The sequence below is a fragment of the Megascapheus bottae genome, chromosome 10 (genome assembly GCF_031878675.1).
Source record: "Megascapheus bottae isolate mThoBot1 chromosome 10, mThoBot2.hap1, whole genome shotgun sequence".
Lineage (NCBI taxonomy): Eukaryota > Metazoa > Chordata > Mammalia > Rodentia > Geomyidae > Megascapheus > Megascapheus bottae.
The window spans coordinates 11,629,823-11,654,213 of NC_143518.1; the positions used below are offsets into that span (position 1 = coordinate 11,629,823).

A 24,391-nucleotide genomic window follows, 5' to 3' on the forward strand; every position below is an offset into this window, starting at 1 on the left:
ATGCAACAGCAATTACAATACATTGGTATATGATTTGTTACTTAGATATCAATGTCTACTACGCCACATGAAATACTTTTTCCCATGTTTTCTATTTCTTGAAAATGAGCTATATAACCTCCCAATCAGGCAACAGATAATAAGGAGACATAGTTGTTCATAAAACTAATTAATACATTTACTTCTAAGAAAACATTTCAATAAACTGTGAGGAAGTGTATCAACAGATTATGACTTACAGAAACATTGTGATTAGGAATATTTCTGTGGCCAATACAGTCTGCACATGATTCCAGAACAGCTAAAAAGATCTTACCAACCCAACTCTAGATCTTATGGTAACTACACAAGACTATTTGGCTGGACCACGGCTTATTACAAAAAAAGTTCTGCAGTGAAATAGCATTAAAAAAAAAAAGTGCAGGCTGGAGCATAGCCTAGTAGAGTGCTTACCTAGCGTGCACAAAGAGCTGGGTTTGATTCCTCAGTACCATATATACAGGGGGAAAAAGCTGGAAGTGGTGCTGTGGCTCAAATGGTAGAATAATACCTTTGAGAAAGCCCAAGGACAGTGCCCAAGCCCTGAGTTCAAGCCTCAGGATTGGCAAAAAAAAAAAAAAAAGTGCATACAAAAATGGAGGGACAAAGGGTGAACAAATGATCATCATTTGATCCTATGAACTAACCCAACTTGGGGTGGGAGAGGAAAAGCTAGGAGAGAGTGAGGGAAGAAGTGATACTGTTTAGAAAGAAATGTACTCTTTACCTGACTATGTAACTGTAACTCTGTGTACATCACCTTTATAATAAAAATTTAAAATAGTACATAAAAGAGTACTTCTGAGGGAAAAAATATTGCTAATCATTTTTATTCAAATGTATACATGTACATTTCTAAGTAAAAATAAAAACGTTTCTGGTTTCATATATTAAAATGTTAACATAAATTACACCCATTGGTAATATTTGAAGAAAGTAATATTTGCATTCTGCTGGTCTGTCTCTGCAACCATGTCTCTGTCACCTAAGAAAAGATAATTCTAAATGTCCTCTGCCAAGACCCTTATGTTATTATTACTTTTCAAGGGGCAGTGAGAAAGTCCCTCCTGTTAACTTCTACCATAATGCAGAGTATTTTCTTTATGTAGAAGGTCTGTCTAATGTTTAGTGTGGCCGGAGCCATGGGCCCAGAGGGCATACTCACCTGAGACACATCCCCAGTGCTGGACTTTCTACTGTTTATCATTACAGATGATAGCTTTCCCAGTAACATTGAGAGCTGTTTGACCTTTAATGTTCACTATCATTAAACATACTGAAATATGAGCCAGTACAAGTAAAAAAGACTGTTTATCCCATTCAACTGGAACTTAGATGAAACTGACGAGGTCAGCTTAACTGAAATGATTAATAGCCCTAACTAGTCAAAACCTGTCTCAAGAATACCAGGAATTTAACTTATTCTTGCTATTTCCTGAGAAGCTAGGACCTGAGCACAGGAGGAAAACATTGCCCGGATTACACTATACATATATATATATATATGCATACATACATGTGCATACACATATAGATGATATATATATATCATATGCATGCAACAGAAATGGACATACTCATGTATACGTGTGTGTACAAGAATGAATTACTTATGTGACCTACCAGCAAGGTGTGAAGAGAAAGACTCAAATAACCATGGTATATGCTTATTCTCAGCTTACAAGGGGTCAGGATTGAGCGCGAGAGGAAGAAACAAGGACATAGGTCACGAGCCCTAAGCTAAGAGTAAGTGATTTCTAAACCACAGATATTAAAGAAGTTCTCAAAGTACAAAGCCCATGGATGTGCTCAAAGATCATGAAGCTTCATTACTCCACAGTGAGAGTGAGAAACTGAAGGCAGTGGAGATTAAGGAGTTGGGAAAGCTTACACAGTCAGCCACAGGATTAAGAGTGGGACCCCTTCTCCTGTCCACAGACCAGCGTGATCTTCCCACTTGATAGGCATGTCTCCAACACAGAACAAGCCTCCCCTGCCTTCCAATTCCATGGCTGGTTAATTCTTGCTAAGGGTAACGAGAAATATCCTTCACCATAACCTCAAAGCACACCCCGGTCAAAGAAATTCTAATTTTTGCTAAGAACATTTTAAGTACCACAGAATCTTACTTTTGATTTGTCCTCCACGGGGTTAAGCAAGTTTCCAATTCTCTAACTCTGAAATGTCTACCGCTAGTTTTAAAATGAGGATTTAAAGCACTAACTAAATGTTTTGATAGCAGGGTATATATGGGTATATAACCTTTAAGCCCAGGTACTGGGGAGTTGAAAATCATTTAAACAAAGTTTCAAGTCCACTCTATGAAAGAAGGTAATGAGCACCCATCTTAACACACAAGCTAGATGAGGTGATGTTGAGCCTGTCCTCCAGTTATGTGGGAGACACAGGTATGAGGACCATGTGCCTGAGGTTGCAAAGACAAAATTGTGATGCCTTATCCCATTATTATGCAAAAAGGAGCTGATGGCATAGCTCCAGTGCTAGAGTGTTGGCTGAGAAAGGCAAGGTCCTGAATTTAAATCCCAATATTTCCAAATAATAATAGTAAAAATAAAGTTCCTGTGAAGCAAAATGAGCAACCCATGGGCAAAATACCATTGCACAGGGCTAGAAGGGTAGGTAGCCTAGTACTAGAGTGCTTGCCTAGCATGCACAAAGCCCTGGATTCAATTCCTCCATATTGCATACACAGAAAAAGCCAGAAGTAGCACCGTGACTCAAGTGAGCAAAGGTGTCCAAGGACAGTGCTCAGGCCCTGAGTTCAAGCCCCAGAACTGGCTTAAATAAATAAAATACCATTGCACGTAAGAATATTTTTGGCAATCTTACAAAATTGCTTCTGAAAAAAAAAATCACTTCTGATTGAGATAGCCCAAGCAGGAATGGCTGAAGGAATAAAAAGGGGAGAGAGAGTAAGGAGATACAGAAGGGCCAGCAGACAGCATGAGGTCAAGAAAACCTTACTGCTACTTATTTTAAAAACTGATAGTATCTTGTTAGGTGCCAAAACAGAATTTCCCAGCATAGAAAAAGAATTTTATTAAAAGAACAAAAAAACCCCTTTCATGCCTATGAGAAAAAAACACATTTTCCCCTGTGCACATTACTGATGACACTTTAGGTGGGAGCTGGAATTATTAAAAGCTTAGTCCTGCCTGAAATAATTACTGGATGGGGACGGGAGTTTGAACTAGTGGTAGAGTGCTTGCCTAGCATGCACGAAGACCCGGTTTCAATTCCTTAGTATCACATACATAGAAAAAGCCAGAAGTGGTGCTGTGGCTCAAGTGGTAGAGCTCTAGCCTTGAGAAAGTCCAAGGACAGTGCTCAGTCCCTGAGCTAAAGCCCAGGATTGGCAAAAATAACAATAATAATAGTAATAATTACTGGATAATTTTTAAACACAAGGAGTTTTAATCATACAGCCATTTCTGTCTCTACCTAAACACCTATAAGGTCCCTTCCCTAAGTCTCAGATTTTTGGAAATTTTCTCAAAAAAAAAAAGCCCTAAGGAAATATTAGACTAATGTTTATGAGAGGACATCACAGAAGTCAAATAAATGAAATCACTTCTCTAACATCTTGTTTCCTTAAAAAAAGAAAAAAAAACTCTAAGAAACCATGACACATAACACAATGTTTTAACAGGAGGTTGGTGAATGCATATTTTTACAAAGATCTCGTTCTCCAATAGCAGCAAAGGAAAAAAAAATGCTGTGATCAATTGGATTTCAGGGTTCTAAGAACTAGAACATCTCTACTATTAACCTTTGTACAAATAAAATTCCCGGGGTACAGGGTAATTTTGCTCCCACTCTTACAATATCATGTCTTTGACCAGATACTGGTTTAGTGGTCCCTCGAATTGTCAAGAGAGATAATTAGTATTGTAGAAACAAGTATGATAAAGTACACCGACCACGTTCTACTTGATCTAATGAAATCTACTGGCTGCCCAACGAATTGTGCACTAGAGTTGGGACTCTCTGAGCCACCTGTAATGTCACTGGGACGAAATATAGAAGGGGAAAAATTAGCATTTGGTGAGCGTGAGAGATCTCACTTTTCAGGAGACATTCGGTGGCTTACAACCGCTACTTGAGGATTAATAATAATAATAAATGCCGATGGCCACTATTTTAAATCTCCCGTTTCAGGAGATATTAAGTCTATTCAAATCTCTTCTTGTTCCTTCCTCCAACTTCCACGAGTTGATCACTCCGCCCCCCCACACCCCGCTTTACATTTCTCCCCTGGGCTTCTCTCCCCAAATGTAAAGGCCATGCGGAGTGGGGTGCGAACCGGGGACGTGGGGGGGGGGGGAGCTCGTGGTGGCGGGGTACTGGGGAGCAGGAAGGGATCCCGGGCGAAGACCACGGGGTTCGGGGAAGGGAGGACAGGGCCCCCGAGGTGGCACGGATCGGAGGAGGCAGGCGGTCCGGGGGCCCGGGCGGGTCCGTGGGGGGCCCGGCGGCCAGCCCCTGCCCCGTCCCTCCCCGAGGCCTGCGGGGGCTGGGAACGGGGTGTGGGGGTGGGAAGCCGATCGTGGCGGGGATTCGCTTCCCGTCCCGCCCCGGGCCGACTCACCGAAGAGGCTGCGGCTAAACCCGTCCCACACGCAGCCCACGGCGTCCCACACCCAGCCGCTCCTCAGGCAGGACACGAAGGTGAAGGCGACTCCGAACAGGGACTCCAGGAGGTCGCCCAGGCTCAGGCTGACCAGGAGGAGGTGCGTGGGGCAGCGCAGCCGCGGGAACTTGTAGTACAGCACCAGCACCAGCAGGTTGTTGCCGACGCCCAGCAGCCCCGCGGAGCCCAGCAGCAGCGCCAGGCGCTCGTAGGCGCCCGCGCTGAAGAGGGGCGCGGGACTCAGCGTCCCCGCCGGAGCCGGACCCTCGGAGCCCGCGGCTCCGCCGTCCTCCCAGTACTCCTGGCCCCCGCTGCGGTTCCCCGCGTACATGGCCCGGCGCCCCGCGCGCTCGGCCCCGGAAGGTTCAGCTAGACGCGCGTCTAGCCGCACGCCAGTCACAGGGTGCGGCTCGGGATCCGCGGGCTGCTCTAGCCATGGTGCGGAAGGATTCGACGCGGGACCGCCAAACCGCCCTTCCCGCCCACCTCGCGCTCCACGCCCTCCCGGGACGCCCCCGTGGCCCCGCCCCTCTCCGCAGACACGTCACGCCCCACCCACCACGTAGTAGTAGCCCCGCCCCTCTCGGGAGGTGCGTCAAGGCTCCCCCAGCGCGTATTCGTAGCCCCACCCCTCTATGCAGGCACGTCACAGCTCCCCAGCGCGCACCCGTAGCTCCGCCCCTCCCAGCCGGCCTGTAACAGCGCTCCCAGTACGCACTGGTAGCCCCGCCCCTCTCCGCAGGTGCGTCACAGCTGTCCCTGCGCATCCTTGGCCCCGCCCACTAGGTCCGCTTCACTCTTGCCTAGCCAGGCTGCCAGAGTGTGCTTGGGGACCTCTCCCAAGGATAAGCTAGCAGAGGGACAAATGACCCTCACTGTTTCTGTTCATCACACCTCATCTCCCAGCATCCAGCTTGCAGACATCATGTTCATTCATCCTTTCAGTCATTCCGCCTTCATTCATAAATATTTATGAGTGCCTAAGCTTACCCCAAGTGTTGGTGAGTGGGTATCCCACATAGGCCTCTCCACTCACTGGTAAGCTGTAATCGCACACACTTTGCCTAATATATTTAATACAAACAAAAGAAATCATAGTATTAAGAGGCTTGGGAAATGGTATTAACCAGCCTTGTAAACAGAAAAGAAAACAAGGTAAATAAGCCAAAGCTGAAAGGCATGTCCAAGGACTTTTACAGTAATGTGTACTGTAATGGCAAGGGGTAAGAAGCTTATCACCCTTAGAGTTCCAGGGGAAAAAGTAAAAGGCATTAGAAAGGAACTGAGGTTAAGTCCTTGACTGGAACCCCAAGTCCTTCCTGTCCTGTTCTAAAATATATCTAAATTCTATTTTGGTACCCATACTTGGTGAAGTCCTCTGTGATAGACTGACTCCCACCCTGTTTTCCCAGGTACATACAGATACAGGGCAAGTCACCAAAGATAAGGGCAGACTGCCTGACTCCAGCAATGCAATCTACCTAAACCTAGCTGTAAACATCCCATCCTGGGCCCAATCAGAAAGCCCCCTACCTCCCTTGACCTATTGGATTTTGCATTAACTTCTGCCTCCCTACTCAGGCCCAGCTCCTGCCCCAGCTCGGATGCACAACCTCTAATTCCTATGGAAGATCTGTGCCCCTTGCTGTTCCTCAAAAGACATTCCTTGCCTGCTGATGATCAAGTTCAGCCTATTCCTTTTTTGTTCTCCTCCACTTTTTCCTGACACTCTGGAGGTGACCGCCAGTGTTCCCAAACCTTCAACCTAAATCTGGCAGGTATAGAGAGGTAGATGCTATATTTAGAATAGCACACATTTCCTAGGGAGCCTACAAGGCAAATATAGTACAAGTCAAATATAGATTGGGATCGTGATCGCAACCCAAGTGCTACTTTTTCCTTTGTCCCTGCACACAGTCAATACCTAGCAAGGCTACACAGAAGGTGGGGGTCCTGAGCCACAGGCACACACTGTTCTCGTGACTAGCCTGGAGTTGGTGGAAACTAAAAGATCAATCCAAAATGATAACTTTCAATGTCCCCCTGTACCTTTCTCATCCTCCTCCCCATTCCAAATTCCTTGGAGAGAGAATCTAAGCACCTCAATATATTGAGCCCTAACTACATCCTGCATAGATATGTGTATGGAGATTATTCATAAAAGGAATGAATTCCAGAACACACTTCAACTTGGATGAACTTGAAAGACACTATGCTATGTGAGGTAAATCATGTACAATGTGTAACTATTACATGATTCTATTTATATAAGGTACCTAAAACAGTCAAATTCATACAGCCAGAACGTGGAATGGCATTTACCATGGGCCGAGGTAAAGGAAAAACAGAGACTGCTTAATAGGTACAGACTTCCTTTAGGGGATAAAGCAAAAGTTCTGGAAATATTGTGACTTTTAATACCATTGCATTGTGCACTTGAAATTGTTAAAATGGAAATCTTTTTTCATGACAATTGAATAACAAAACTACAATAACAACTGATATTACCAGTTTATTGATCGAGCCCAACTCAGTATTCTGCAAACAAAGCAACATTAATATTTTCCCCCACTATTGATTTTGGATTTTTCTATCCACTTTTTCCCAGTCCTTTTATTAAAATTTTGCAGACTTCAAGTCACTTCTAGTAAAGAAGAAATTCAGAACATTGTAAGATTGAGACATTAAAACCCATGCAGAACTCATGTCCACTTGTCAAAATAGAGTCCACTTCAGATTGGAGAACCTGGAGGATAAAGATGGGGAATGGATAAGTTTATATTCTCCTACTTCCTTGATCCACTACCTATAATGTGTTGGTCTTCTACTATACCCTCTATGATAGCCAGCAAAACTCTATCTTGATTAGCAATGCTCTCATCTTGCAGCAATGATCTCCGATTTGATCAGATCTTAAATGCTGTGCTTTTGTCTTCTAAGATGAGCCACAAATTCTCTAGATAAGCTAAAGTCCATCGGATTGTTGCTACTTATCCTTTGTAACGAGGGCAATGGTTTATCAACTGTCTGCTTATGTTTCCATTTCATCCTGTGCTTAGAATTTCCAAAGCAAGCAATTGCCAGTATAGTAGGCCATCATCAGTATAGTCTGGATCCTCTGCTCAGAGTCTAGCATCTGCCTCTCTGGAAACATATATGTATCTGTATCCTCACCACATTTCTTAAGCAGGCTTCTGTTGATTGCTGGCTAGCCTGACTCATTTAGATAAAAGGAAGGAAGTGAAAGTTATGGGCTTACTGAGGATTCTCTTTCAGCTCCCACTGGACTTGTTGCCTTCTTTTAAGTAGTTTAGAGTTGATAATTAGGCAAATGCATGCAGAATTGCTTCTGACATCCTTTCACATGTTATCCTTCACATATGGGTAGTCTTCAAATATTTAGTTTTGTGAGGTTACTCCTAAGACAGTACATTTTACTGCTACCTGTACTAATGCTTGATTACTGGTCATTTCTATGTTCTCAATCTTTTGAGAACCTTTTGCGAAGTATGAATTTGTCCTTACTGTCTTCTTGGTTTTTTGCTTGTTTGTGTTGTTGGTTATGGGGCTTGAATTCTGGGTCTAGGCACTGTCCTGGAGCTCTTCAGCTTAAGGCTAACACTCTACCCCTTGAGCCACAGTTCCACTTCCAGTTTTCTGGGGGTTAATTGGAGATAAGAGTTTCACAGACTTGGGGCTGGGAGTTTGGCCTAGTGGTAGAGTGCTTGCTGTGGCTCAAGTGGTAGAGCTCTAGCCTTGAGAAAGTCCAAGGACAGTGCTCAGGCCCTGAGCTCAAACCCAGGACTGGCAAAAAAAAAAAATTATAAACTTTAGTGCCCAGCCTCGCTTTGAATCACAATCCTCAGATCTCAGACTCCTGAGTAGCTAGGAATACAGGTGTGAGCCACCATGCCTGGCTCCTCCCTTTTTTTAAATCCACCATTCCACAGAAATAGCTCATGTTAAAGTCACTAATTCACATCCCAATGTTTAATTTTCAGTACCCATCATATCTTAACCCTCAGCAATATTTGGCACAGTTGACTGCTCCTTCATACTTGCATGCATGACTGCATTTCAGTATGTAGCTCTTAAATGTACTGCTAAAACTGCACTGAGATGCTATTAATGTTTGTATGTGTGTTTCTCCCTTCCCTTCCATGTATTGAAACCTAACCATCAAATTGATAGCACTTTGGGATGTGATTAGGTCATGAAGGTTCTTTTATGAATGTAATTAGTCTCCTTATAAAAGAAGTCCTAGAGAACCTGTTTCCTCATTTTGTCATTTGAAGATATCATCTCCAAGGACTGGTCTCTTATTCATACTCAATCTGCTGCAACCTTGATCCTGTTCCCTGCCTGCAGAACTATGAAAATAAAAATCCATATTTTATAAACTACTCAGCCAAACATACTTTGTTATAGCATAGAATAAACCAATCAAACAATATGACAATATAATTTTAACATACAATCAGTGTATAGTAATTCCATGATGTCACCAAATATTGACTTGTCATTACAATTTTCAATAAATTTGTGTGATAATCTGTTATTTTGTTGTAGATAATGACCTAAGTACAATCCATACATCTCTCATCACTTACTTGGATTAATGAAATTGCTAATTGCTTGTAAATTTCTCAGGAAGACATAAAATACCTGTCTCTGAACAGACAATACTGAAAGACTCAAGCAAGTCTAGCTTGACAAGTAATTAAGTTTACTCGGACATACGGAGGGTTGGCTAGGTTATTGCTAACAGATTTTACCAAAGTCATCTCACCCTACCAAGGATCCCATCACCTTACAAGTCTTAAGTTGTAATACCCAGTAGAGGGCAAAAACAACCTAGACCTGCAGAAGTAGGTATGTGGGTGCACTGCATCCTTCTCCTCCTCAGAAATCTCAAAGGAGTTAGGGAAACATTGTACAGAACAGCTAAATGGTGGTTTACTGAAAAATGCCATTACTTTAGTATGATTTTAAGAACTGTTTTCTTTTCACAACCCAATTGGTTTCTTAGTCTCTACCCCTTTTTTCACTGTCTAATTATTCTTCACAAAATATCTGGAGCACTCTTTATCAAACACAAGTCAAATCATGTCATTATCCTGTTCAAAAAACTTTCCACAATGCTGTGAAAGCCAAAGTCCTTACAATGCCCTCTAGTATGCTACATGATCTGACCATCAGCCTTGATCTCCCTATCTTGTTCTCCTAGCACACATCATAACAGCCACACAGCCTTTTTGCTATTTCTTAGTTGTGCTAAGCTTATCTCAAAACGTTATTCCTACCGGGAGTTTGGCCTAGTGGTAGAATGCTTGCCTAGCAGGCATGAAGACCCGGGTTTGATTCCTCCATACCACATACATAGAAAGAAAAGCCAGAAATAATGCTGTGGCTCAAGTGGTAGAGCTGTAGCCTTGAGAAAGCTCAAGGGCAGCTCTCAGGCCCTGAGTTCAAGTCCTGGGACTGGCAAAAAAAAAGAATTTATTACTACATTTTCCTGATATATCCTTCCACTATTCATCCACTGGCTTGTTACCTCTTTTCTTTCAGGTTTCTGAATATAGATAGATAGATAGATAGATAGATAGATAGATAGATAGATAGATAGATAGAGACAAGAAATATATATATATAGTCATATATAGACTAAAAATATGTACATAGGTGTTTTTCAATTTTTATTTCTGCCAGTTACTGGGCTTGAACTCAGGGCTTGGATGCTGAGCTTTTTTGTTCAAAGCTAGCATCCTTCCACTTTGAGCCACAGCTCCACTTCCAGTTTTCTAATGGGTAATTGGGGAGATGAATCTCTTACATAACGTACCCACTACCTGACAAATGTAACTGTAACCCCTCTACGTGTTACCCTGACAATAAAACACGATAATAAAACAAAAAATCTCTGGCCTAGTGGTAGAGTACTTGCCTAGAATTCACAAAGACTGAGGTTGGATTCCTCTGTACCACATACAGAGAAAAAAGCCAGAAGTGGTGCTGAGGCTCAAGTGGTAGAGCTCTAGCCTTAAGAAAGTCTAAGGACAGTGCTCAGGTCCTGAGCTCAAGCTCTGGCAATAAATAAATAAATAAATCTCTTGTAGACTTTCCTGCCCCAACTGCCTTAAGTCACAATCCTCAGATCTCAGGTACTCATAGGAGTAGCTAGGATTATAGACATGATCCATCAGCACCAGGCTCCAATTACATATATTGCCAGTCCTGTGGCTGGAACTCAGGGCCTGGCACTGTCCTTGGACTTTCTCAAGGCTGGTGTTCTAACACTAGGGCCACAGCACCGCTTCCAGCTTTTTTTCTGTATGTGATACTGAGTAATCAAACCTAAGGCTTCGTGTATGTAAGACAAACACTCTATCACTAGGCCACATTACCAGTCCCACCAATTATATTTTTATTAGTAAAATTCATTTGACCTTCTCTGAGCTCCTCCCCAACACCCCCCCACACACACATACACACAAACACACACACTCATCATGATGAGTGCATGGCACTTATTACCTTCTGACATATTACATGCTGATTTACTTGCCTTCTCCACTAGATTGCAAATTCAAGAAATTATTTTGGACAGTGGGCATGATGATGCATCTCTCTAATTCCAGCTATTCAGAAGGTGGAGGTGGATATCAAAGTAACATGGTCTGAGGCTGACTGGGGCAAAAGCTAGAGAACCAGTCTTTAACAATACAAACTAAAGTAACTTTTCAAACCTTCTTTTACATTATGGAATCATCACTGCCTAAAACAGCCCTTCACACCCGGACTTGGTATTCAATAGATATTGCTGAACAAATGGATAGATGAACATACAAAAGCATAAATGAAGAAGGCAGGAAGAAGGATTCATTCCTCTGATGCTACTGAATAATACATATTTAAAGAGAAAACAAAGAAGGAATAAATAGTGTTGCAGATTGTCTACATGACTTGTTGCATAGAGGTTTTCTCTCCTGGTGTCTTCTTCCTATCCAGAAATAAGACAGTAAGGAGACAGGATCAGAACTGAAGGAACCACTCCATACCATTGGCTTCATCTGTGAATATAGAGATGTTTCAAAAGATGGATGGCCAAGTGGATAGGAACCCTATTCATCTACCTAAAACATAGGAATTTAACTGTTGGTAGGCAGAAATCTCTAAAGAGTTAAAAATTTTTAAAAAAAGAGTTGAAAATCAGAATCAGTGAGAAGTTGAATTAAACACAATTAAAGGTTGTAATTATAGGAAATGCAGAAAGGTCTCTTTTTCTTATACTTTACCTTGAAAACCTCCCCAAACAATCACCAACTACTCCTTCCTAATTTTAGCTCCATTTATTATTTAAATTCAAAATCAATTCATAAAGGAACAAAAACTCTTTGTATTCTCCATGACTGCTAAAAATATCTTTGCTTACAGCAGAAATGACAGGATGAAACACATTTTTATCCTTAGAAGCCCAAGTTAAAAGAACTTAGTTTTTAAAAGTTCAAGTTCTAGGCCAGTGGCCTGTCTATAATCCTAGCAATTTAACTAAAGTGGGGACAGAAATCAAGAAAGTCACCATTCCAGATCAGCTCATATCAGAAGTTTATAGCCCTTCATTTCAACAGAAATAACTGATGTGGTGGTACATAGCTGTCATTCCTGCCATGACAGGAAACACAAATAGGTGGATCACAATCGAAGACATTCCAGAAAAAAAAGATCCTATCTAAAAAATATCCAGAACAAAAAAGAGCTGGAAGTATGGTCAACCAGTAGAGTACCTTTCTAGGAAATGTGAAGCCGTCCTACTGTTAAGGTTTCCATATCCAATATAGAAAAAATAAAAGTGAAAATCGTCTTCTCCTCATGGAAGACATGAAAAGTTTAGGATATAAAGAAATATAAAAAGGGAAAATAGTGCCCATTTTCTTTCTTACCTAGATCATATTCATTATTTCCCACCTCAGGAAGTACACACACACATACACACCTGTGTGTGAGAGGGGAATGGCAATCTTATGAGAAAACTGGGAGGTGACAGAGATATTATGATGTAATGAAGTCATTTAAAGCACACTGGTAACATTGTGAGGTCAGGTCAGGATTTTTACTGAAGTGTTTGCCTGTATGAAATTCATTAGACCTAACTCAGCTTTCCTCCTGCTAAACACCCTGTTACTCCTTCCCACACAATGCGATTTTTAAGATCACAGGAATGAGACCTAGGACACAAACTGAGATAACAGAGACAGGCATTGAAAGAATGGGAAGATTTTTCACATTGGAAGAATTACAGCATTATTTCTGAACGGAAATAAAAGATTCCCTGTGTGCCTATGGATTCCAGGGAGGACAAGCAAGTCAAAAAAGCACTTCAGGTCAACAATTTCAGACTAGCCTTGTCCAAGTTTGAAAATTTGGTTGAACAGACAGCAGCCCAGAAAAGAGATGAGAGAGCAGGCTTGTTTATCCAAAAAGAAGGTAAGATCAGTGATTATGAGAAGTCCACTTCTGGTTTCGGATTTGAACCAGGGCATGATTTAGACTTTCAGAGAAAAGCAACACAGCTCAATACCACAGCTATTTAGACTTTGTCTAAATAGCTATTGGACATGGCAAATGTTTTCTGCTTCTCTAAACCTAAGCTGTCTCAAATATAAAATTAGACTGCTGAATTAAATGGCATCTAGGGGTTCTTCTGTAGACACAACTATATAATGGCTTACTAGTGACCCCATGTTCTTTATAGTGCACAGTGCCCAAGTAGAAGGTAGTAAGAGAAGCCATCTTGTAGCACTGTGTTAGCTTTCTGTCACTGTAGCAATATTTATTTATTTTATTTTTTGTAATTAGTAAACGGGTTACATGATATTTGCCAGATAGAAGGTGCATTGATTCACATACATTGATACCCTTTCACATGTCTTGGTACCCATTACCCTCCCCTCCACACCCCACACCCGTCTTGGTTTTCCCCCCTTCCCTATCAAATTTCAAATAACCAAATACAAATAAATTCAATATATCAGATAACAAAGTGAGATACTGTAACATTATGCGATAACCAATATTTAAATAATCAATAAAGAATAGACATGCTCTTTAACTTAAATAAGAAGAGCAAACATTTGTTTGGGGCCTGTGTTGAGACATTACCTCCTAGTACTCACCTCCTGGTAGCTAGGAAGAAAGGAGAGAGAGGAAGAGGCCAGAGTCTCAGTTATCTCTTCAAAAGAGAAATGTCAATAGCCTAACTTCCTCCCACAGGCTCCACCTACCAAAGGTCCCAGCATTGCCTAGTGGTGACCCAGACTGGCAACCAAGCTATCAATACACATGGGATTTTAGGAGACACTTAAGCAAATCTTAAGCGGCATCCTACCATCTCTGTTACTAAAAGTATCATGAGCTCAAAGTCTCTTGTAAGGAGCATGGTTTCCTGTTTCACTGTCATTCCACTCTACTGCTCCCACTATCGTTCCCTTATACTGCTCATGCAGGACTGATGGGAGCCCAATTATGGGCTTGAGTGTAAAGTTCTTGACTTTGAGCATTTGAGCCCGAACAGGTATTATTTGAATAATATTTGATATATTTATAGGTCTTGAAAGTCAATGAAATTTCATTTGATTTGCATGAAATAAAATTTCATTCATCTGGTGACCAATGAGAAGTAGAAAAGCAGACAATGAAAGAGTAGAAGCAGAGACTTGCTCAACTTTTGTTAGTGTTACAAGTGTTAGTCTCAGAACTTTCAGATATGCACTTTAGATCTTATGAATGTGGCTAACGTTTCCCAACTACTCAACAAAACATTCCTCTTCCCTAACGCAATTTTGTCTTAGCTCTGTAGCTTATTTTCCAAATTTTTACCATCTTTTCTAACTCATCTTTGAAAACTCCAAGCTACCTATGTTGTACTTACGTTGTAGGACAAAGCAAGGTTCCCAATCTATTTCCTAACCTACCTAAAACAGCACTGGCCCTCCATTGTTAAATCTGCCCCTAAAAGGCAATCATTTTACTGCTACAGCATTGAGATCACTTTTTCTACTGGCTAAATCCTCTTAATCTAAATGCACTCCTCTTGAATTTCTCTTCCCCTCAAGCCACCTCTATTCATTTTTCTGCTCCTTCTCAGTTGTCTTTCCTTATAACATCAACAATCCATTGTTAACCTTCTCCAGTCCTGCTTCCTCATCACTGAAAAGACTTACCAACGTGCTCCATAAGCTAAGGGTTGCCAAGTTCAACCAACTGTTTATTCTTTTGCAGCCCATGTGGTCCCTTCACTGTATTGTGATCCAAGTCTCATCAGCATTTTGATCAGGCTGGACTGGAATTGAGATCCTCCTTCTCACCCTCCTGAGTAGCTAGAGGTACTGGCATGAGACACTTCCACGCACTCTCTTGTGTCTCCCTAGTGATTCTGATGCCTCCACCTTTCCTAAAATATGTCTCCTCTATTCTAATTCTGTCTTCTGGCAGAAACACTATCTACTTAGTCTCCTAAGCTAGATGTCTAGGTATAATATTGATTGTGTCAGGATATCCTTCTTGGGTAATTACAGTAGTCTCCTAATATAACTTCCTGCCAAGACTTATTTCCTATTCTATATTTCTGCAGATTTTTTTCTTTAAAAGATAAATCTGTTATGTTCTTGGCATATAGGTTCACCTCTAAAACTCATATATTCTAAATGAACATTCACAATCATGTCTCAACCTACATTTCCTGCCTGAATTCCTGGCACATTCAATCTACTCTTTCAGAAACTTTTCAGCAATTTTAAGTATCCTCTGTTTATGAGTTTGATTTTGACATATATCATTCTCCCCATAGAGTACTTTCCTTTTTTGTTTTGCTCTTGTAAATCCCCTGTTATGTCTCAAGACCCAAATTAAATGCATCTCTTTGCAAAGACTGCCAAATAGACCTTAAGCAATGACATCTTCAGCACTGTTCATGAACTGTTTGCTGTCTTAAGGGAGTTATCAGCTATGATTAGCATGCTGACATCTGAGGGTTATGGGTTTGATGCTATTCCTTCTCCCTGACCATTGACTGAAGAAGGCAAACAAGGTTTTGCCTGGTGTCATAAGACATTCCTTAAATGTGTGCTAAACACACGAGTAAGGCTAGATTTCTTAGAGAAAAACTAAAACTAAGTAAGATTAGATTTTTAAAAAATAGGTGACAGATTTTGCAGAAAACTGATTTCTCCATGACTACAGGACTGGTCTGGATGATTGCAGAGATTAAAAATATAATTGAAACTTATCTTAAGCTATTAATGCTGTATGAGATAAACTGATGTTCATTAAGGAATATTGGGAAGTAGAGTCTACTTTTTACTATAGGTAAGGAGCTAAGCAGCAGAGAGATTTTTGGTTTTGAGACAGAGTTCTCCCTCTACTCAGATTGTCCTTGAATTCAAGACTCTTCAGCCACCACCTTCCCAGAGCTGGGGTTATGATTATGCACCACCACACCCAGCTTGAGAACATTTTATTGGAACACTGTCTACCTCAGAATGATGGTAGCCTGTAGGAACTGGCCCCAGTAATACTCCTCTTAAATCTTCCCAATGACTTAGAATTTAGAGCATCCTAGGCTGGGAAATCTCATCATCCTCCAGTGACACAGTCAAGCATAAATCTTTTGCCAGCTGGTAGGAATTTTAGAGAACAAAGTAGTTATTTGAATACTCATAGGAATCTCAAATTTAATATAACCCAAATGAGATCTTTTCTTTCCCTGCAGGGCACAGTCCCTACCAACAACTGCGAAGTGTTTAAGTGAAAAACCGGAATCTCATTCTAGATCAAGGCTTTCAACCTTGAACTTTTTGGCTGAATATTTTCTGGGGTGTGTGTGTGTGTGTGTGTGTGTGTGTGTGTGTGATGTGTTTGGCAAGGGAGAAGAGGAAGAAGATAGGTTGAGACACAAGAGCTCTCCATTTTCCTGTTTGAAAGCCATAGTTGCACATTCTTGATTTTCCTTCACTTGCCACTTCTACTCTCATATCCATTTACTTCACGGATTCTCCCAATTATATATAAAAATATCCATAGACACCTCTAGGGTACCTACATCATTTACTGTCTAACTGAGGACTCTTTCAAGAGTAAAAGGATGAAAATATACAGCATGCACAATGGCCTTTGGTGTTGCCCAAATCTCCACTATCTGAAGTCTTTCCTATTGCAGCAACATCCTTCCACCCTAGTCCTACTCTCCTACCCCTAATTGATTTCACTGCCTTCCTGTTTGCCTCCTCCTAGCAGGCAGAGTGCACTTATAATGCAAAATGTAAGACAACCATATTATTTCCATTATACGAGCATTCGATGGTAATCTACTATCCTTTTGAGAACAAGAACCTGGTTCCCTCCTTCCTCTTTGGTTTCAGCTCACAGCCCATTCCCTAATCTCACAGTGCTCTCTACTCTAAAACACTTTCACATCAGCCAAGCTCTTTCATGCCTCAGGGCTTTCTATTTATCAGCTTCTACTTCAATGGTTTCATTTTCTTGTATAACTAGCTTCTGCTTATCAAGTCCCAAGTTAACTTTTTTCTCTACTTCAAAGATGCCTTACAGAAGTGCATTCCATCCCCAATACCCTGTGACTTGGTCATGGCTTTCCACTTGATTCCTTCCTCATACCTCCTTTTATGAAGCCCTTTACTCTGTCTGTCTGTCTTCCTGTCTGTCTGTCTGTCTGTCTGTCTGTCTGTTTTTCTCTCTCTCTCTCTTTCTCTCTCTCTTCCTCCCTCCTCCCTTTCTTCCTTCCTTTTTATTTATTTATTTTTGTCAATTGTAGGGTTTGAACTCTGGGCCTGAGAGCTGTCCCTGAGGCTCTACTACTTTGTGCCACAGTTCCACTTCCAGTTTTCTTGTGGCTAAATGGAGATAAGAGTCTCATGGACTTTTGTGCCTGGGCCAGCTTTGAACAACGATCTTCAGATCTCAGCCTCCTGATTGGCTAGGATTACAGGCCTGAGCCGCTAGGCTCATAAAGGACCTGTTAGTTACTTTATTTTCACATTGCCATTGAGGTATGGCACACCCACATTATCACAAACCCATGAAATACATTAATCTTAAATATGTTGTTCCATGAACTCAAACACTGATGTTCATACCTCCAGCACTAAGGGGCATTTCTAGTATGTAGGAGCTCTCTTGTGTTCTTTGGTAGCTATTGCTACTTTTTACTTTAGAAATTACCACAAAGTTCCTTCAGTTCCTCACTAACAACCCTTGTCTGCAACAATCAGTAAGTTGCTTGCTTACTTGCTTGTCTTCTGATCTTCCTATTAGAATGAAAGTTCCTTAATAGCAGAGATTCCACTTATCTAGCTTCCCCTTTCTAAATGTCCAGCTTAGTTCTATCACATAGTGATCAATATATTTTGGTTAGGTAAATAAAAGAATCAAGTTTTTACTCTATAGAGTTTGAGGAATCCATGTATCAAATTCCTTCAATAGTCTTATTTCATTGCATACATAAATATGGGAGGATCAAGATTCAAATAATATGTGGGGTTTATTTATGTAGCATGAAAGCACCACTCAGTAAGTAATTTCTGCACACCTCTACCTTCTATACAAGACGAATCCTACCAGAGATTCCAGTTGGTGAAAGTTGCATAACAAGCTATGTATTTAATTATCTTTGTATTCCTGTGCACAATTCTAAAAGAAAAGCTTTGGAATTGTTATGGAACATCAAAGAAAAAATATTTTCTTCCATCTAGTAATATTAGGCCTAGTTAAGTTTTCAGAGACAAGTTCTCTGGGGCCAGGAATTTGGCCTAGTGGTAGAGTGCTTGCCTAGCATGCACAAAGACCTAGATTCAATTCCTCAGTACCACATACAAAGAAAAAAGCTAGAAGTGGTGCTGAGGCTTAAGTGATAGAGCTCTAGCCTTGAGAAATCCCAAGGACAGTGCTCAAGCCCTGAGTTCCAGCCCCAGGACTGGCAAAAAAGACAAGTTCTCTAAAATTCAGATAAAGATGTTGGGCGCCAGTGGCACATGCCTGTAATCCTAACTACTCAGGAAGCTCAAAGTCAATCCAGGCAGAAAAGTCCATGGTACTATATCCACTAAAAGTACAAAAAAAAAAAAAAAAAGCCAGAAGTGAGCTGTGGCTAGAGAGGCAGGGTGCTAACCTTTAGTAAAAGAGGCTTAGGAACAATGCTCAGATCCAGAGTTCATGTCTCAGACTGGCATAAAACAAAACAGCAAAAAAGCCCCACAAAACTTCAGAGGAAGTTTGTTTTCCCTGGTTACAGTGCAGAAATGTATGTACAGGAAATAGAAAAGACTAGAATAGTAAACAGTCTTGAGAACTTTCTGCATATGTGATTGTATTGTTTCCAACAGATGTAATCGACTGTGACAAGTTCTTTGAATCAGTGCAGCAATTCTTTGGTCCTGAAGTGAAGAATCAAGATGTGAAATGCTTTTATAGGAAACTCTGCAACAAGCCCAATGCATCCATAGACTGGTGTGAGGTAGGAAACCTGGATGTCCTTTGTCTCCATTCAGGATATACAACTAAAACAAAGCACTATCCCCATGGACATAACACCCACGAGGGTATGTCCACATTTTAATGTCTATCACCAGCTAGCTGAGACCACTGCATGAAATAAAGTGGATTAGCCAGACAGCTGGAATTATACTATGCATTAGTCACTCTGAAACACTTGTGGGACAATCTGCCAATTAGAGCTACTGTTGCCATTAACAACTGCCAAGATTATTTTGTTTTATATATTACAAGTGCCAAGATTTTCACTGTGTCCAAATCCTTACATAAGAAAAAGAGGAGGCTTTGGCTGATAGCCTCTGTCATTCTTTTTTTTTTTTTTTGCATTTTTATTGTAATTAGCAAAAGGGTTACATGATATTTGCCAGATAGAAGGTGCATTAATTCACGTACATTGATACCCTTTCACATGTCTTGGTACCCATTTCCCTCCCCCCCACACTCCCCTTCCCTATCAAATTTCAAATAACCAAATACAAATAAATTCAATATATCAGATAACAAAGTGAGATACTATAACAGTATGAGATAACCAAGGGGCCTCTGTCACTCTTTAAGGTGTTTTTTTTGATTGACAGAATACTAACTTGAAATTACCACACAGAGGCTCAAGGGGTAGAGCACATACCCAGAAAGTAAGCAGCCATGAGTTCAAATCCAGTACTACCAAAAGAATTTTATATTCACTTATACAAAGAAATTAAATAAATATATATATATATCAAAAAACAGCAGATACTGTAGACAAGAGATTTATTCACTTAGCAGGAAAGGAATATTCTAGTATGTCTCACAAATACCAACAAGGAAACCAGCGGCAAATCTGTTTATGTGGAATTCCGTGGTAACTGGGACTCCAACCTCTGATTGGAATGAAATACAATCCTAAAGTAAAGCTGACTTTTCTTTTTGGTTGCTGAGATGAGGAAGTTGAGCCTCATTTCCTCTGACATCTACTCATCTTTCTCTTGCCCTTTCTAGTTACAAACCTATAATCTCACCGCCAGTCTTTTTTCTCTAAGCCTTTTAAGAGTCTCCTTTAATCTTCCGGACATCCAAAAGGTAGACTTTGGACAGTGTTGTCACAATAAGAAGGAAGAGAAAAATTCAACAGAAAGGTTCCTGTCTGATCTGAAGCCATACAGCAAGTTTTGGTCTTGGAGCTGAGATTTTCCTACTCTAATAATTTCATACAACCAATAACTCCTAGCCAGATGCCAGTGGCTCATGCCTGTAATCCTAGCTACTCAGGAGGCTGAAATGTGAGGATTTCAGTTCAAAGCCAGCTCAGTGGAGATTCTTATCTCCACTTAACTACCAGAAAACCACAAGTGGTGTTGTGGCTCAAGGGGTAAAGTGCTAGCCTTGAGCTGAAGCGCTCAGGGAAAACGCCCAAGCCTGGAGTTCAAGCCCTATGACCCACCTCCCCTAAACAAAAACAAAAACAAAAAACCACACTGATTCCTGTTGCAAGCACCCCTGTTCATCCCTGGGAATCCTATATATTTTAGTACTGGGATTCCAACTCAGGATTTCCTGGATTACTAGGCAAACATTTCACCACATGAGCCACATCCCCAGCTCCCCCCCTTTTTTTGCCAGTCTTGGGCTTGAACTCAGGGCCGAGGCGCCATCCTTGGACTTTCTCAAGGCTAGAGCTCTACCACTTGAGCCCCAGCATCACCACCACTTCCAGCTTTTTTCTATGTATGTGGTACTGAGGAATCAAACCTGGATCTTTGCACTCTACCACTAGGCCAAACTCTGGACCTCGGGCCCCCTCTTTTTGCTTTGGTTGTTTTCACTTTATGCCTAGTCTTCCTGAGCTATGATCTTTTTATTTTGTTTGTTTGTGACTGTCCTGGGACTTGAACTCAGGTCCTGGGCACTGTCCTTGGACACTTTTTGCTCAAGGCTAGTGCTCTGCCACTTGAGCCACAGCACCACTTCTGACTTTTTTTTTTTGTATATGTGGTACTAAGGTATCGAAGCCAGGGCTTCATTCATGCTAGGCAAGCACTCTACTACTAGGCTACACTCTTGGGCATGACAGGTGTTCACCTGCACTTGGTCATTTGGTTGAAATGGAAACTTGCTAACATCTTTCTTCCAGAAGCTGGACATTTATTACATTTGCATTTATCTCTGCCATGCAAGTAGCTAGGATTAAGGGCTTAAATCAATGCACTGGGCTCCCAGGCCTTTTTGCTTTCAGTAATTTTTCAGGTAGGAACTTAAACTATTTTCTTCCAGGTCCAGATCAGATTTTGTTCTTCCTACCTATGCCTCTTACATAGCTTCAATTACAGGTATGAGCATTATACCTACCTTATTAATTAAGATGGAGTATTGTTAATTTTTGGTTCATTTTGGCCTCAAACTATGATACTCCAGATCTCTGCCTTTTCAGTAACTGGGATTATAGTTGTGATTCCCAAACCTGGATACTTAAACATTTTATGAAGTTTAATAGGACAACTTGTAACAAGCCTCTGACATACTTTATATATGACATACTTTATATATGAAGAGTCACCTGAGGTTTGAGGAAACAGTTAGGGAATACTTTGATTATATTGTTCTGTTATTTTTTTTCACGGACAATCTGTGTCAGTGTTCCTCAGAGACATTTCTAGTTCAAGCTTTGTGACTTAACCTTTCTGGCCTTCAGATGTATCATCTTTACAAATAAATCAATACTAACTTTATTTCAATATGGATTACCAAATTTTAAAAAATAATTTACCAGCTAGTATTAGCTTATCAGGTTATAAGAATTAGAGTCATAGTCAGGTGTCATTGGCTCGTGTTATACACCTAGCTGAACTGAGACCTAGAGAAGCATGGTTCAAATCCAATTTAGGCAGAAAAGTCTGAGGGAATATTCCCAATTTGGGAGCAAAAAGGCAGACTGAAGGCTTATTTCAAATAGTATACTGCCAGTCATGAACAAGCTTAACAATCACAAAGCTCTGACTTAAAATCCCAGTCTTAGCAAAAAGAACTAGAGGCATTGCTGTTGCTGTTGTTTATAGTTATGGGGTTGAACCCAGGACTTCACATATGTTAAGCAAGGGCACCAGCTTCATTCATTTTAAAATTGGGCACAAAGGTACAAATCAGATTTCAAATATCAATCGCATTGTGGCACAAAATGCTATACATTCTCTTTCTAGCTTTTACATGCCTTTGATCTTGAAGATTTTGTGTTTGCCTTTGGAATCTTAGAATTCAAGCAAAAATTACCAGAAAAAAATACCTAGACCTATGTTTTCAATTCATGATGAAGAAAAATTATGTGTAAAGAAAACTATTGTATGTTAAACTGCTTTGTTAAATAGCAACGTCTTTGTGCAACTAACAAATAATAATAAAAGCTGGGTGTAGTGTCTCATGCCTGTAATCCTAGCTACTCAGGAGGCTGAGATCTGAGGATCAAGGTGCAAAGCCAGCCTGGGCACAAAAGGACCTTCCTGAGACTCTTATCTCCAATTAACCTCTAGAAAATGGGAAGTGAGGCTTGGCTCAAGAGTAGGGGCGGTAGCCTTGAGCTGAAGAGCTCAGGGACAGTGCCCAGGCTGAGTTCAAGTCCTATGATCCACAAAAAAAAGAAGATAATAAAAAATAAAAAATTCAAACAGAAATAAGTAAAAGTGGTAACTAGGTGTCTCTAGTAAAATACAAACTTTGAAGACAGATTATGGTTCAAAACCAGCCCAAACAAAAACATGAGAAGGGGTATCATTGTGCAAGAAGTAATGCAGCTACTACCTGATGAATGTAACTGTAACCCCTCTTTACATTATCCCAACAATAAAAAGAAAGAAAAGGAAGAAAAAAAGCAAATTACACATTCCATTTATATAAATTGCAAAATGCAGGCAAATTTAGGTAACATGTTGCTTAGGGACACACATATACAATGACACAATTGACAGAAACAAGGAATGATTAAGAAAGTTCAGCTAGGACCTGGTATGTGACATCTTTAGTTCTATCTACTCAGAAGAGTGAGATCTGATGATTCAGATTTGAAGCCAGCTGGGCAGACAAATTCTTGAGACTCTCACCTCCAAATAACCAGCAAAAATGCCAGAACTGGAGGAGTAGCTCAAGTGGTAGAATTCCAACTTTGAGTAAAATTCCAAACAAGACTGTGAGGGCCTGAGTTTAAGTTCCAGTATTAGCATACATACACAAAAGGAATGTTTGAACGCATTATTATTATTACCAGGGGTGGGAAGAAGTAGGACTTTGTCAGGAATACACACAAAAGGAACTTCTAAAGTACTGAAAATATTACATTCTTCTTCAGGTGCATGTTAGAACACTGCTGTTTAAAAGTTCTTCTTTACTGTTTTTCTTTAAGTAGCTCATATTCAGAACACGCTTATGGATGTATGGTATATATTAAGGAAACTTTTAAATAAGAAGCTAATATTTCAAGCAACAAAAAGAGTCCGCCCAGGCAGGAAAACTCAAAAAATCCCTTTCAAACCTACAAGGTTGGGCAAAGTGTCATATACCTGTCCTCTTAACTGCTCTGAGGGTGACGTATAGCAGGAAAATTTTGGTTCTAGCTTAGAATAGTTAGAAAAATCCAGGACTCTACCAACAGAAGGGAAACTAGAGGTATTGATGTGGGCCTGTCATCTCAGAGATGATAGGAAGCCTGAAAATAGTAAGCCTCAACTCTGATACAGCCAGCATGGGAAATGAGACTTAATCCTAAAAATTAACCAGTGAAAAACAGGGATGGAAGTGTAGCTCAGCTGAAGAGTGGCAGAGAAGCAAGTACTAGGCCCTGAGTTCAAATATAAGTTCTATCACCACCAAAAAGAAAAGGAAAAGTAGGAAACAGGATGGATGTTCAGGAAGATATCCCATCCTATAGAATGGAATCTACGTCCATATGGCTGTAAGAACAAGACACATACATGGTAAACTGCATGGAAATAAGAGTTTCTTGTGGATATTCCTGACCAGGCTGAACAGTTTAGAACTAGCAAAGATAGTGCCTGGTTACTGTTTTTGGTACTGTCTCTGGAAACATTGATATTAAACTTCTCAAATGTTAACTGATTAAGCTCCTTTCCTGGTACTCTGAGTACCTGAAGTACTGTCTCCCAAATTGCT

At 40.7% G+C, this 24,391-nt stretch overlaps 3 protein-coding genes across 7 annotated transcripts in view; 1 reads left to right on the plus strand and 2 right to left on the minus strand.

The window, feature by feature from the left end:
• The window catches only part of Opn3 (opsin 3), a 31,415-nt gene extending 26,279 nt beyond the window's left edge, over nucleotides 1-5,136 (minus strand). Inside the window, exon 1 of the mRNA XM_090340196.1 lies at nucleotides 4,649-5,136. Within this exon, the coding sequence (XP_090196322.1) occupies nucleotides 4,649-5,021 (373 nt within the window). The 5' untranslated portion in view covers nucleotides 5,022-5,136. The remainder of the gene's footprint in view (nucleotides 1-4,648) is intronic.
• The window catches only part of Chml (CHM like Rab escort protein), a 55,572-nt gene that overhangs the window by 5,902 nt on the left and 25,279 nt on the right, over nucleotides 1-24,391 (minus strand). Inside the window, exons 1-2 of one of the 5 annotated variants that reach the window (XM_090340192.1) lie at nucleotides 12,631-12,699; nucleotides 6,361-6,461 (exon numbers count right to left, since the gene is read on the minus strand). The exons of 1 other annotated variant lie outside the window; for it this stretch is intronic. The gene's annotated coding sequence lies outside the window, so the exon portion shown is untranslated. Of the gene's footprint in view, nucleotides 1-5,680; nucleotides 5,721-6,360; nucleotides 6,462-7,219; nucleotides 7,437-12,630; nucleotides 12,714-24,391 lie in introns of those variants that run through there. 3 more of the 5 variants (XM_090340194.1, XM_090340195.1, XR_016536825.1) reach the window with 3 other exon arrangements.
• The window catches only part of Wdr64 (WD repeat domain 64), a 107,006-nt gene continuing 95,441 nt past the window's right edge, over nucleotides 12,827-24,391 (plus strand). The window contains exons 1-2 of the mRNA XM_090340197.1: nucleotides 12,827-13,174; nucleotides 19,087-19,217. Coding sequence (XP_090196323.1) covers nucleotides 13,030-13,174; nucleotides 19,087-19,217 — 276 coding nt within the window. The 5' untranslated portion in view covers nucleotides 12,827-13,029. The remainder of the gene's footprint in view (nucleotides 13,175-19,086; nucleotides 19,218-24,391) is intronic.